The sequence below is a fragment of the Salvelinus fontinalis genome, unplaced genomic scaffold (genome assembly GCF_029448725.1).
Source record: "Salvelinus fontinalis isolate EN_2023a unplaced genomic scaffold, ASM2944872v1 scaffold_0891, whole genome shotgun sequence".
Taxonomy (NCBI): Eukaryota; Metazoa; Chordata; class Actinopteri; order Salmoniformes; family Salmonidae; genus Salvelinus; species Salvelinus fontinalis.
In genome coordinates this window covers 34,654-49,933 of record NW_026601100.1, presented here as the reverse complement: position 1 = coordinate 49,933, position 15,280 = coordinate 34,654, and the positions used below count along the sequence as shown (strand labels likewise).

Below are 15,280 nucleotides of genomic sequence, written 5' to 3'. Positions count from 1 at the left end.
ATCAAGAAGGTCATTCTGAGAGAGATAGCAGGAGAGCTGGCCAAGGACGGCACGTTCAAGAGTTTTGGAGAGAAAAGAAAGAAGGGATACTGGTCTGTAGTTGTTGACATCGGAGGGATCGAGTGTAGGTTTTTTCAGAAGGGGTGCAACTCTCGCTCTCTTGAAGACGGAAGGGACGTAGCCAGCGGTCAGGGATGAGTTGATGAGCGAGGTGAGGTAAGGGAGAAGGTCTCCGGAAATGGTCTGGAGAAGAGAGGAGGGGATAGGGTCAAGCGGGCAGGTTGTTGGGCGGCCGGCCGTCACAAGACGCGAGATTTCATCTGGAGAGAGAGGGGAGAAAGAGGTCAGAGCACAGGGTAGGGCAGTGTGAGCAGAACCAGCGATGTCGTTTGACTTAGCAAACGAGGATCGGATGTCGTCGACCTTCTTTTCAAAATGGTTGACGAAGTCATCTGCAGAGAGGGAAGAGGGGGGGGGAGGGGGAGGAGGATTCAGGAGGGAGGAGAAGGTGGCAAAGAGCTTCCTAGGGTTAGAGGCAGATGCTTGGAATTTAGAGTGGTAGAAAGTGGCTTTAGCAGCAGAGACAGAAGAGGAAAATGTAGAGAGGAGGGAGTGAAAGGATGCCAGGTCCGCAGGGAGGCGAGTTTTCCTCCATTTCCGCTCGGCTGCCCGGAGCCCTGTTCTGTGAGCTCGCAATGAGTCGTCGAGCCACGGAGCGGGAGGGGAGGACCGAGCCGGCCTGGAGGATAGGGGACATAGAGAGTCAAAGGATGCAGAAAGGGAGGAGAGGAGGGTTGAGGAGGCAGAATCAGGAGATAGGTTGGAGAAGGTTTGAGCAGAGGGGAGAGATGATAGGATGGAAGAGGAGAGAGTAGCGGGGGAGAGAGAGCGAAGGTTGGGACGGCGCGATACCATCCGAGTAGGGGCAGTGTGGGAAGTGTTGGATGAGAGCGAGAGGGAAAAGGATACAAGGTAGTGGTCGGAGACTTGGAGGGGAGTTGCGATGTGGTTAGTGGAAGAACAGCATCTAGTAAAGATGAGGTCAAGCGTATTGCCTGCCTTGTGAGTAGGGGGGGAAGGTGAGAGGGTGAGGTCAAAAGAGGAGAGGAGTGGAAAGAAGGAGGCAGAGAGGAATGAGTCAAAGGTAGACGTGGGGAGGTTAAAGTCGCCCAGAACTGTGAGAGGTGAGCCGTCCTCAGGAAAGGAGCATATCAAGGCATCAAGCTCATTGATGAACTCTCCGAGGGAACCTGGAGGGCGATAAATGATAAGGATGTTAAGCTTGAAAGGGCTGGTAACTGTGACAGCATGGAATTCAAAGGAGGCGATAGACAGATGGGTAAGGGGAGAAAGAGAGAATGACCACTTGGGAGAGATGAGGATCCCGGTGCCACCACCCCGCTGACCAGCTGCTCTCGGGGTGTGCGAGAACACGTGGGCGGACGAAGAGAGAGCAGTAGGAGTAGCAGTGTTATCTGTGGTGATCCATGTTTCCGTCAGTGCCAAGAAGTCGAGGGACTGGAGGGAGGCATAGGCTGAGATGAACTCTGCCTTGTTGGCCGCAGATCGGCAGTTCCAGAGGCTACCGGAGACCTGGAACTCCACGTGGGTGGTGCGCGCTGGGACCACCAGATTAGGGTGGCCGCGGCCACGCGGTGTGAAGCGTTTGTATGGTCTGTGCAGAGAGGAGAGAACAGGGATAGACAGACACATAGTTGACAGGCTACAGGAGAGGCTACGCTAATGCAAAGGAGATTGGAATGACAAGTGGACTACACGTCTCGAATGTTCAGAAAGTTAAGCTTACGTAGCAAGAATCTTATTGACTAAAATGATTAAACTGATACAGTACTGCTGAAGTAGGCTAGTTGGCAGTGGCTGCGTTGTTGACACTACACTAATCAAGTCGTTCCGTTGAGTGTAATAGTTTCTACAGTGCTGCTACAGTGCTGCTATTCGGTGGCTAGCTGGCTAGCTAGCAGTGTTGATTACGTTACGTTGCGTTAAAAGAACGACAATAGCTGGCTAGCTAACCTAGAAAATCGCTCTAGACTAGCTAGCTAACAAATCAAACCGTTGTACTGTAATGAAATGAAAATGTGATACTACCTGTGGAGCAGCGGAATGCGACCGGGTTGTTGAGTGCGGAAGTTCTATTCGGTAGACGTTGGCTAGCTGTTGGCTAGCTAGCAGTGTTTCCTACGTTAAGGACGACAAATAGCTGGCTAGCTAACCTCGGTAAATTAAGATAATCACTCTAAAACTACACACTCTGAACTACCCAATTATCTTGGATACGAAGACAGCAAAGACAACTATGTAGCTAGCTAACACTACACTAAACAAGTCGTTCCGTTGAGTGTAATAGTTTCTACAGTGCTGCTATTCGGTAGACGGTGGACGTTTGCTAGCTTGCTAGCTGGCTAGCTGGCTAGCTGCTGGGCAGATAGCAGTGTAGACTGCGCTAGGACGACGAAATACGATAATTACGCAATTATCTTTGATACAAAGACGGCTATGTAGCTAGCTAAGAAGAAGTTGCTAAGATTAGACAAATCAAACCGTTGAAATGTAATGAAATGTAATGAAAAGTTATACTACTATTCGGTAGACGGTGGACGTTTGCTAGCTGGCTAGCTGGCTAACTGCTGGGCAGATAGCAGTGTGGGCTACGATAGGACGACGAAATACGATAATTACGCAATTATCTTTGATACAAAGACGGCTATGTAGCTAGCTAAGAAGAAATTGTTAAGGTTAGACTAATCAAACCGTTGTACTATAATGAAATGTAATGAAAAGTTATACTACCTGCGGAGCGAATGCGAATGCGACCGCTCGCTACAAACCAGATGTCGTTTTTTTTTATCCTACCTCATTTGCACATACTGTATATAGACTTTTTTCTACTGTATTATTGACTGTCTTAATATTATCATTAACCTTTTCTGTCTTTGATTATACAGTGCCTTTACGTTAGTCTTATTCTAAAATTGATTAAATTGTCTTCCATTTAATTATGATGGAAGCCACTGTGTTCTTGGGGAACTTAAATGCTGCAGACATTTTTTGGTACCGTTTCCCAGATCTGTGCCTCGACACAATCCGAGACAGAATAAAATGAAATTCTTATTGGAAGTGTTTTGGAACCACTAAGACTCTTCTTAGATTTGGCAGAGTTCCTCTGTGGAGATGGGAGAACATTCCAAAAGGACAACCATCTCTGCAGCACTCCACAAATCAGGCCTTTATGATAGAGTGGCCAGACAGAAGCCACTCCTCAGTAAAAGGCACATGACAGCCTGCTTGGAGTTTGCCAATAGACACCTAAAGGACTCTCAGACCATGAGAAACAAGATTCTCATGTCTGATGAAACCAGGATTGAACTATTTGGCCTGAATGCCAAGCATCATGTCTGGAGGAAACCTGGCACCATCCCTACGGTGAAGCATAGTGGTGGCAGCATCATGCTGTGGGGATGTTTTTCAGCGGCAGGGACTGGGAGACTAGTCAGGATCGAGGAAAAGATGAACGGAGCAAAATACAGAGAGATCCTTGATGAAAACCTGCTCCAGAGCGCTCAGGACCTCAGACTGGGGCGAGCGTACACATTCCAACAAGACAACGACCCTAAGCACACAGCCAAGACAACGCAGGAGTGGCTTCGGGACAAGTCTCAGAATGTCCTTGAGTGGCCCAGCCAGAGCCCGGACTTGAATCCGATCGAACATCTCTGGAGAGACCTGAAAATAGCTGTGCAGCGACACTCCCCATTCAACCTGACAGAGCTTGCAAGGATCTCTAGAGAAGAATGGGAGAAACTCTCAAAATATAGGTGCGCCATACCCAAGAATACTCGAGGCTGTAATCGCTGCCAAAAGTGCTTAAACAAAGTACTAAGTAAAGGGTCTTAATACTTATGTACAATTGATATTTCAGTTTTTTATATTCTATACGTTTTTTTTTTATTGCTTTGTCATTATGGGGTATTGTGTGTAGATTGATTAAGTAAAATAACAATTTAATCAATTTTAGAAAAAGGCTGTAAGGTAACAACATTTTTTTAAAGTCAAGAGGTCTGAATACTTTCCGAAGGCACTGTAGGTTACATCAGTGACAACAAGGCAGTGGAGGCATAAAAATTTGTAAAAATATGAAAATGCATTATGCTTTCATGTATATTGTTTTCTAATGCTAAGTGATTAACTACTATAATTTCGTAAAGAATCCCCTTGGCTAACATACGGCTGGCTATCTTTCATTTGGACAGTTAAACATCCCAGAAAACATACATTTTAGTCCCAAAACCAATCTTGAAATATTTTTTTTATATATTAGATTTTCGGTTGTGACACTTCTTAAATATAGATGAAGATTTACCAACTTGCTCACAAATGTTCTCCAAAATGTTGGCAGACAGACTACTCACGATGTGGCCATGCTGGAGAAGGGTCCAATCCCATCACCTTTTGATATTTGTAGGGGCGTGGCTTAAGGCACATTCATTCGACAGTCTTTTAATGTTTGTTTCAGTAGTGACATCAAAGGGAGACAGCATTTATTTAAAATATATGTTACTAAATAAACAAAACTTAATACGATTAGTATCTTTCAATGTAATAATAGAACAGTCCTGTAGAAGCGACATGACCCTTCACAACAGGTTGATTCAGCTGGAGCCGCTGTGTTAGTGCTGGGGTGGAACAAGAGCCTGCACACCATGTGGATGGACTGTCCAGAACAGGAGTTGAAGGCCCCAGATATACTGTTATTACCTGACAGATGTCATTAAGCAGTTTAGTAAACTGTCATTATAAAACTGTTATTGTACATTTTTATACTTATTTTAGCAGGATTGGATAGTAATTCTTGATCCAATACATTTTAAGGGTGCTTTAAACGACTCAGCCTGCTAGCAAAGTAGTTTTATCACCACAGACTGGAGTTTGAACTGAGACACCCCAGAGCCTTGGCTCACATCAGAATTATTTTCATGATTCAATCCATTCAAATGTCACAGTCAGTAAAAATCTAAATCTGGATATGAAATGTCAAATGCTGTGCCATGGACCCACAAAACAACCAATCTTGGCTCGGTTAATTGAGATCTTATTTTCCAGGTCACATATCTCACTATAAATCTATTACGGTAGCAGCAATGTGAGGACCTTCTGGTCGACTAATAAGGTCAAAATAATGTGCTGGCCTGTATCGGATCTCTCTGTGGTCTACAGTATAGGTATGAGGTCTTCAGCATGCAGTGTGAAGTCTATGGAGGGATAAATGTAATATTACTCCAATACATTTACAAGGAGAAACACTTGGATCAAATGAGGAGCTGTTGTGTTTTACAGATCTTTAGACAAACAACTCCCAAATGATTACCCCCTGCCAGTGACCTTCTCCAACCATGGCCATGATCCAAACTGGGTGTCAGAAATACATGCAGCCTGAGGTCGTTTAGGATTGCTTTATGGCCCTGCGTCATAGAGATGGTATCAAACCACATCTGCTGAACTGTTCTTGAAACTCCAATTTGATCCCATACAGTCGATGGTGACGTTACAAGAAGAGTGCCAAAGCAAGACATTATTTACAATCCCAATATGGCCATGTTCAAAAACGGCTGTGTCCGAAATACATCCGGCTTCCACAGAAATATATCTAAGGTAATTTGGCATTGCTTTATTGGCAGATATACTGCCATTTGAGCTGTGCACCAGAGGATACGACCATATAAGAAACAGACTTATACCTGATATGGCCATTAAATGAACCAGTCAAATACTGGGAATCCCACAACCTCCCTTCAGCTGCAGCTGTTGGAACACAACCGTCTCTGGGGGAGCAGGGGACTCGTCCTAGCCAAGCCTTTTGGAAGAGTCAGGACAAGTAACAGCCCAATCCACGAGATGGCCCCACCAATGATCAATGTTTAGAACAGGGTCGTTAAAACCTGTTGTGGGGGCCACCCGAGTGGCGCAGCGCTCTACGGCACTGCATCTCAGTGCTAGAGGCGTCACTGGTTCGATTCCAGGCTGTATCACAACCGCTCGTGATTGGGAGGCTCATAGGGTTTAGTCGGGGTAGGCCGTCATTGTAAATAAGAATTTGTTCCTAACTGACTTACCTGTTAAAATAAACAGTCAGAAATGTCTTTATTTCATTATTTCTCAGTTATGCTTTAAGATATAAATGTCAAATATATGTCAACAATCCTTCCTCCAAAGGAGCCTTCTATGATTTTAAAACTCCCAAATCTGTATTTTGTTGTTGTAGTTTGGTGAGGAATCACCCCAATAGCTTTCTAATAGCTACTATCATGTGGCATACAGACTGACTTTCTAGCTAACCTCCCTTCCTCCAATAGTTAATGCTTCCTCTTTCAGAACCTGCTCATAATCCACTATCCTCTTCTTATTTACATGTTGAACACTAAGTCTGTTCAAATTCACTACATTGAAATGACATCAGTGTGGAACCAATGTGTCTGATTAACTTGTCCTCACACTCCATGGCCCTGGGACAGGACCTTTCTCTTTAGGTCACATAGAATCGTGATTCCAGAGTCTCTTAATGGTTGCGTTGCATCAATGAATGGTTAAGTGCCACGTCAGATTGCAATACCATATGATGTTAATGAACATCAATCCAGGCATTGTGAGATCTGGCATGCGTCTTCAATGGAGTCAGCATGGAGGGTGGCCATTGTGTTTCAGAACCACAGATTTCACAAAACCTGCAACTAAAGTAATCTGACAGAATAGGTAACTGCTCCAAAACCTGCCTTCTGACATTGTATCTAGTCTGTGCTGGCTGACTGTTTGGCCTTCATTCCAACCTCTCCCGCCACTGTGGATTCTATTTATAGCCTTCTCATAAAACTGTGAAGCCTCCGTTTTGTGTTTGGTAGGCCTATGCTGACAAAGATATCTAGCATCTAACTCATTGCAATTTGAACCCTCTGGTAAATGTGGATAAGTGTAACATTACCGAATACATTAACAGTTGTATTTCTAAACGGGTATGGACTTATTGCTTGTCTAATAATATATTATTGAATTATTGCAAGCAGCCCTACGCAACAACCAAGCCACCCTCTGTGAAAAAGTATTGGTGTTGCCACTGCGTCTCATGCTGTCTACTCCTTTCAATACACCAATGGTAACGTATTAAAAACATTATCTTACCAAATTTAAATATCCACCACCTTGTAACCATCATCACCAGGTATTGTAGTCTACTGGTGTGAAAACCTGACTGTGGGGTGTTAGCAAATATACTTTGCAAAGATAGCAAAGATATGAATGGTGTAGTCATCACTGATTAATTAATTTAAACACTGAGTAATCTTAAGCATATCATCAAATACACAGTGCCAGTCAAAAGTTTGGACACACCTACTCATTGAACAGTTTTTCTTTATTTTTTATTATTTTCTACATTGTAGAATAATAGTGAAGACATTAAAACTATGAAATAACATATATGGAATCATGTAGCAACCAAAAAAGTGTTAAACAATTCAAAATATATTTTATATTTAAAATTCTTCGAAGTAGTCACCCTTTGCCTTGATGACAGCCTTTGCCTTTTACACTCACCCCCCTTTCGACATCCTCCTTTTCCGTAGCAACCAGTGATCCGGGTCAACAGCATCAATGTAACAGTTTAAATTTAGTCCGTCCCCTCGCCCCAACCCGGGCGCGAACCAGGGACCCTCTGCACACATCAACAACAGTCACCCACGAAGCATCGTTACCCATCGCTCCACAAAAGCCGCGGCCCTTGCATAGCAAGGGGAACCACTACTTCAAGGTCTCAGAGCAAGTGACGTCACCGATTGCAAGGCTATTAGCGCGTATCACCGCTAACTAGCTAGCCATTTCACATCGGTTACATTACCATACAGGTATCTTAGTGTCTATGTTGTGTGTTGTGTTACCATTGGTAGACCTAGCTTGCTATAGCTAAGCTACTCATGATGATGTATTTGTTGACCTAGCTAGCTATAGCTAGGCTACTCATGATGATGTATTGGTTGACCTAGCTAGCAATAGTTAAGCTATTCATGATGATGTATTTGTTGACGCTACTCATGATGATGTATTTGTTGACCTAGCTAACTATAGCTAGGCTACTCATGATGATGTATTTGTTGACCTAGCTAGCTATAGTTAAGCCACTCATGATGATGTATTTGTTGACCTAGCTAGCTATAGCTAGGCTACTCATGGTGATGTATTGGTTGACCTAGCTCGCTATAGCTAAGCTACTCATGATGATGTATTTGTTGACCTAGCTAGCTTTAGCTAGGCTACTCATGATGATGTATTGGTTGACATAGCTAGCTATAGCAAAGCTACTCATGATGATGTATTGGTTGTTTGGTTCTTGCTCAAAACATTTATGCATGTTTTGGAGAGCGCTATAGAAGTTGAATACATTATTATTATTTATTATTACAAGGTTGCACTGCTCGTGCTAATTAAGATCTAAACATTTTGTGGGGGAAATTATTGTGTTTCCTTCTACATATATACAGCACTGATCCCCTGTCTGTTTCTTAAAGTCCACATACACACACACACCACGGTAGTCCATAAATACTGCCAGTCAGCCCAGGGGAAGCCCTTGCTGAGTACAGCCGTGATCCCCAGTTTCCTAAAACACTCACACCTGTTGTCTATAAATATGCCAGCCAACCAACTGTCAGGGAAGGCCCTCACTACATGCAGACTCACAGACGGACAGGGTGGAGAGGTTAACTGTGGTTATTACTAACTGTTTGTTTTGGCAATGCTTTAGGCTCCTCCCATTCCTCTATGCTTTAGGCTCCTCCAAATCTGCTCCAGGATCTCTTTCAGGCCCTCCAGAAACTTGTTGGTGGGCTCCTCCTGAAGATGGTGGTGGTTGGGAAAGAGAGCCAGGGGTCCGCACTACTCCGTCTGTGCGGACCCCGAGCCGTTTCCCTGAGCTCTGGGGGACATGGGGCAATCCCGGTGCAGATGGCCTGGCTGGCCACAACCCCAGCAGACCCTGGGACCAGGGCATGTGTTTCGTGCCGCCTGTAGCGACACAGCACGAATGAGTTCAATCATTTCAGCCACCCATGCAGGCTTTTCCATCTCTGGGCTAATCTGCCCCCCAGCCTGCAGAGTGGGTCTGTCTCCCTGCACCCCCACCAAAGCACCAGCTGAAGCCTCAGCCCACACGAGCTCCCTCTCCAAAGCCATCTCCAAGGCTATCTGCAATGACTCAGGATGAGCCAGCTGGGTCTGTCTGCACAGCTCCGTAGGAGAGAGCTTCTGTATGAACTGGTCCCGTGCTAACTCACTCTGCACGGAGGTGGGCATGTGAGCATATGTCCGCCGAGAGAGACTCTCAATGTCATTAGCTAGCACCCGTAGTGGCTCTCCAGGCTTCCTATGTCTATTACTCAGTTCGGAGCGCGGCAGCCTGGGCTATACACACTGTCCAAAGCGCCTCATTAGTGCTCCCACTAAAGCACCATAATCATGTCTGTCCTCGGGGCTAATCAATATCAAACATGACAGAGCATCATCCGTGAGGCACAAAGCCAACTGCAGTGCCCTATCTTCATTCGACCACCCCCCAAAATGAGCTAACAGTTCAACCTGAGCATGAAAAGCTTCCCAATCCACCTTACCGGAGAACTTCGGGGTCTTAACAGATACAAACGCAATCGGGAACTGGGCGCCGGCATGTTTGTTTTCATCCTGAGCCCCAGATTCCTCATCCTGCAGCGTCGACGTCCCCCCTTCGGTCCGCCCACCAGAATCCGCGCAAAGCAAAGTTAATGAAGCACTCATGTCCGCTTCAGCTGCCATCATTCTAGCAGTCTCCCTCAAGCGGCCTCTGTGCTCCGATGCCCTGGCGATCTCCTCAGCCAGATCCTCCGACGTCCATGCACATGCACCTCCGTGGCCATATTCGTCCCCTACCTCCATCTACACTTTCGGATTCCCTCAAATCATTTTCAACCCCAGTTCTCACATACGGTAGCTAGCCACGGTAACCACTTTTATCTAGGTTTTTACTTCTGACACCAATGTAATGACCTGGCTAGATCGTAAAGGAACAATTGTCCAGACAGTTGATTGAGTTTACGAATTCACAGTTTATTAACCCAACTCCACACAGGCTACCAACTCCACATGCCAAATAAATGAAAGATACTCATATAAAAAAACGTGACCTTCTCTTGTGAAGACCAGATGTAAGATAGAGAACAATGGCTAAACATGGTCTTAACTTGCAATGCTCCATCCCCCTCAATGTTCAAAGTTTACCCCGAATCCAACAAGAGATAACAAATTAAGAGTAGCAGCAGCATAAAAAAAGGTGGGGGGACGGGGGTCAATGCAGATTGTCCGGATAACCATTTGATTAGATGTTTAGGAGGGGTACAGAGAAGCTGTTAAGAAGCCTTTTGGACCTAGACTTGGCGCTCTGGTACCGCTTTCCATGCGGTAGCAGAGAGAACAGTCTATGACTAGGGTGGTTGGAGTCTTTGAACATTTTTAGAGCCTTCTTCTGACACCGCCTTGTATAGAGGTCCTGGATGGCAGGAAGCTTGGCCCCAGTGATGTACTGAACCGTATGCATTACCCTCTGTAGTGCCTTGCAGTTGGAGACGCTGAGCTGTAGTTAATGAATAACATTCTCACGTAGGAGTTCCTTTTGTCCAGGTGGGAAAGGGCAGTGTGGAGTGCAATAGAGCTTGCATCATCTGTGGATCTGTTGGGGCGGTATGCAAATTGGAGTGGGTCTAGGGTTTCTGGGATAATTGTGTTGATGTAAGCCATTACCAGCCTTTCAAAGCACTTCATGGGTACAGACGTGAGTGCTACGGGTCGGTAGTCATTTAGCCAGGATACCTTGGTGTTCTTGTGCACAAGGGGCTATGGTGTTTTGCTTGAAACATGTTGGTATTTGTTAGTGGAATTAAATAATTCCTCTAATGTACTCATTAATTAAATTCAATCTGTCTATTTATAAGAATTTGTAAGATACTTATTAACATAAAATAGACAGGATACAGTCTTATTAAAATTAGATAATAGTGTTTATTCTCGGAGCACGCTGCCATTTGATCATAAACACAGGTTTATATACAAGATATGACGTCATAGGTTACAGAATAAGTCTCATTGTCTTGACAAATAGAAAACAGGTTCAAAAGTTCATTCCAACTTCACAGGGCACTCACATGACACACAATATAATCATTTATCCTGAAGGCTCACTATAATTTATTACCACTTTAGCAGACAACTCAAGATAATGGAAGACCTAAAAAGTTACCCACAGCCTTATCTAAACACCTCAGGGCTAAGTTGGGTCAGTTCAACCATAGTTTAACGACCCTTTCTGCTTATTTTATGACCCACAACACAAATCTCTTTTCACCAGGCATGTAGAGTTCAATTAGTTATAGTTTTATCTAAAGCTAGAATTTGTTTTAACTATTTATTAACAAAATTCCTAACAGTATTACAGACTCGGTCAGGGACAGGTTGAAAATGTCAGTGAAGACACTTGCCAGTTGGTCAGCGCATGCTCGGAGTACATGTCCTTGTAATCCGTCTGAGCCTTGTGAATGTTGACCCGTTTAAAGATCTTACTCACATCGGCTACGGAGAGCGTGATCTAAGCTGGTATTGTGATGTAAATAACTCATGGTCATTTAAAAAGTTAATCCAATGACTTTTTTCTCTCATTAACTTGTTTGAATTAACAAATGTTGTTTAAGTAAAGTATCTTCTCACTGACTTTTCTATCAAGATATCAGTTAACTTAGTCTCTGTCAGCCATTGACTAGCCTTGTGTTGTCAGACATCACATCATAAAATCTTTACTATCAACATACCACTGGCTTTGAGTAAATGACTCAACACTATAGGTACTACAGTGACTGAAATGACTGCAACACTTAACAAAGAGCTTCATTTAGATCCAGAATGGGTGGCAAGGAATATGTTAATTTTAAATATTTAAAAAACGAAAAAACATTATATTTGGGAAAAATCATTCACTAAACCCTGAACCTCAACTAAATCTTGTAATAAATCATGTGGAAATTGAGCAAGTTAAACTGCTTGGAGTAACCCTGGATTGTATGCTGTCAAGGTCAAAACATATTGATACAACAGTAGCTAAGATGGGGAGAAGTCTGTCCATTGTAAAGCGCTGCTCTACATTCTTAACAGCACTATCAACAAGGCAGGTCCTACAAGCTCTAGTTTTGTCGCACCTGGACTACTGTTCAGTCGTGTGGTCAGGTGCCACAAAGAGGGCCTTAAGAACATTTCAATTGGCTCAGAACAGGGCAGCACAGCTGGCCCTTGGATGTACACAGAGAGCAAATATTAATAATATGCATGTCAATCTCTCCTGGCTCAAAGTGGAGGAGAGATTGACTTCATTACTACTTGTAATTGTGAGAGGTATTGACATGTTGAAAGAACAAAGCTGTCTGTTTAAACTACTAGCACACAGCTCAGACACCCATGCATACCCCACAAGACACGCCACCAGTGGTCTCGTCACAGTACAGAACAGACTATAGGAGGCGAACAGTACTACATAGAGCCATGACTACATGAAACTCTATTCGACATCAGGTAACTGATGCAAGCAGTAGAATCAGATTAAAAAAAACAGATAAAAATACACCTTATGGAACAACGGGGACTGTGAAGCAAATCAAACATAGGCACAGACACATGCATACACATACAATAACGGATGTTGTGTTGGGGCCTGAGGGCAGAGTAGGGGCCTGTGGGCACACACTTAGTGTGTTGTGAAATCTGTTATGAATGTAATGTAATGTTTTTAAAATGGTATAACTGCCTTAATTTTGACGGACTCCTGGAAAGTAGCTGTTGCCTTGGCAGGAACTAATGAGGATCCATAATATATACAAGTACAAAATAAACGGCTGGGGGTAAGGCTCAAAATTGACATGCATATTTAGCAAGTGTCAGATTTTTACACACTAGAGTCATTATTTCCAATGGCAATCTACCAGCATTACCTTGTAAAAAGAAACAGCTTAAATGCAGAGGCTGGCTGAATTCAATAAATGTAAGACTAAGCAAGAACAAACAAGCAGTCTTTGCATCCATAGCTCAGTCTGAGAATTTGAGAGTGGTTACCTTTCTCCAGTCTCATCCCTCAGCTGTTTACCCAAAAAACGGACTGCTTTGTCGGGGTGACTTTTGCTGTTGGAATCCCAGATTGCTCCGTTATTTAAAGTACAATATTTTATGGTATTAAAAATCTGTTTGCTGAGTAATAAGTCCACAGTCACAAAGGAAGTGTATGTATATCCACATGTTTTTAATCAACGCTCAACATTTCACCATGAAAATCATATTTTATGAAACACAGGAAAATGGTAAGACTTTGATCTTCAATACTTTGGTCTTGTTTATTCAGCAACTTCTTTTCCCTGTAAGAATAAATAAATAATATAATGGATCAGTAATAATAATGAACATGGTAAATATATGGATAGAATATAATGGATCAAGTCTTTAGTGCTCAGTGCTCAGCTTGGATTTTAGATGTTGAAGTACTAACTGAATAACTCTCATTAGATTGTTTAGCCCTTCCTGAAATGTTCTTCTTAGAGATCTTCAATACAGTTGAGTGTAAAAGGTCTGTATTGACCTTTGAGAAGACTGAATCATAGGTGGTGTTGATGTGGTCATATCTGAACATGAGTCAGGTACACGTTTAGCAGCAGTTCTGTGCCTTTCCAGAGTCACGGGTCTTGGCTCTGAGCTTGTTGACCTGAGTCTCAGCGATGTCAGCACGCTCCTCAGCCTCCTCCAGCTCATGCTGAACCTTCCTGAACTTAGACATATGGCTATTGGCTGCTTCCTCCTACGTGAGGAAAAGAGAGGGAGAGCAGAACATCAGCATTTAAAGTTTGAAGCTTCAGGTAAAACCTTTAAATCTGTATTTTTTGAAAATATTTTCAACAAAACAAAAACTGGCAGATTTGAGATAGCAATGTATACAGGGAGATAGATGATACAGCAGAGGAAGCGAGTGGCGGAACAGGGAACAAATTCTTGCCTTCAGCACGATCACTAGACCAGCAAATTAATATTCAACCCCTTAGGAGGCACTCAGAAATGTGTATAATTTCTTCAGCAATTACCTGCACTATCAATTGAGTCATTGTTGACTGGTGTGCTGTAGCAACACTTTAACTTAACATTACATAGACATTACGTTTTATAGGGATTTTTGTTGTTGTTGATTGTATGCTTTCAGAGTGTTTGACTAGGTCTGTGACTCACCGCTTCCTCAGAATGCCTCTTGTAGGCCTTCACTTTCATCTGCAGCTTATCTACCAGGTCCTGAAGTCTGTTAACGTTTTTCTTATCCTCCTCAGTCTGTGGGAGAAGATCAAAGAATCAATGCCCCAATAGTTGTTCAACTTGTATACACAAACCTGTCATTGTTAGTGTCAAGTGTGTGAAGATGGCACTTTCTCTATCTCTTACCTGGTAAGTGAGCTCCTTGACTCTGCGCTCATACTTGCGGACTCCTTTAACAGCGTCTACACCTCTTCTCTGTCTACACCTCTTCTCTGCTCGGCCTCCACCTCAGTTGAGGAGCTCTCGCACCTTTGTGAAAGATATACATGCAGGCATTTGTTTGAGGTGGTGAAATCAGACGTAACAAATACTTGTAAAACAGAGGTATAGTCTTCTACCCAGTTAAGTCATTTTATTATTTTAATTGGGGGCTGTAATGATAACAACAACTTTTCATTATCTGGGTCAGTTGTTGCCAAAGTGGAATTTACATTTCAATGTGTTTATGAATATTTATTGCAAGAACAGATTAAACAGCCAGGGATCTTTTGGAAAACGTTTAGAGGGTGCAATAAAGTACAATGCAATATTATTCATCCACAATTTATGTTATTAACTCTTAGATAAACAACGGGTCTGGGAGGCTCACAACTCAAATTCTTCTTGTATTTGTAACATGACTCTTTATCCATGTTGTCACGCGTTTAGTAGTGTATGGTGCAGTACCAGTAAAGCGACTAGAGGCCGCCACTCGCATTTATAATGTTGTGACATTGCTTCTATTATGGGGCTCGCGCCATGGCAGTTGAGAGAAGGTAGCTAAGTGAGCCAACAGCAAGACAGAAGCTCCAACATAAATGCATTTGTATATCTTTATTTTGAGGGTAAGCGAGTGGAAAAGCACCATATTTAAGATTGT

General features: G+C 43.3%; 1 protein-coding gene across 1 annotated transcript; it reads right to left on the bottom strand.

Annotated features, from left to right (window-relative positions):
- Window positions 1–13,348: 13,348 nt before the first annotated feature.
- Window positions 13,349–15,118, bottom strand: LOC129847599 (myosin-7-like). Its single transcript, XM_055915351.1, has 4 exons — window positions 15,088–15,118; window positions 14,548–14,648; window positions 14,341–14,436; window positions 13,349–13,918 (listed from the first exon to the last, which is right to left on the bottom strand). The coding sequence occupies exons 1-4, from the start codon at window positions 15,116–15,118 to the stop codon at window positions 13,769–13,771; spliced, it is 378 nt and encodes a 125-aa protein (XP_055771326.1). The 3' UTR covers window positions 13,349–13,768.
- Window positions 15,119–15,280: the final 162 nt, after the last annotated feature.

Coding starts and splice junctions, on each gene's coding strand:
- LOC129847599 (XM_055915351.1), bottom strand. CDS start 15,118: ATGCGAGTGGCGGCCTCTAGTCGCTTTACTG. Junction 14,649..15,087: donor GGCCTCTAGTCGCTTTACTG/GTACTGCACCAT, acceptor TCCTCAACTGAG/GTGGAGGCCGAGCAGAGAAG. Junction 14,437..14,547: donor TCAAGGAGCTCACTTACCAG/GTAAGAGATAGA, acceptor CTTCTCCCACAG/ACTGAGGAGGATAAGAAAAA.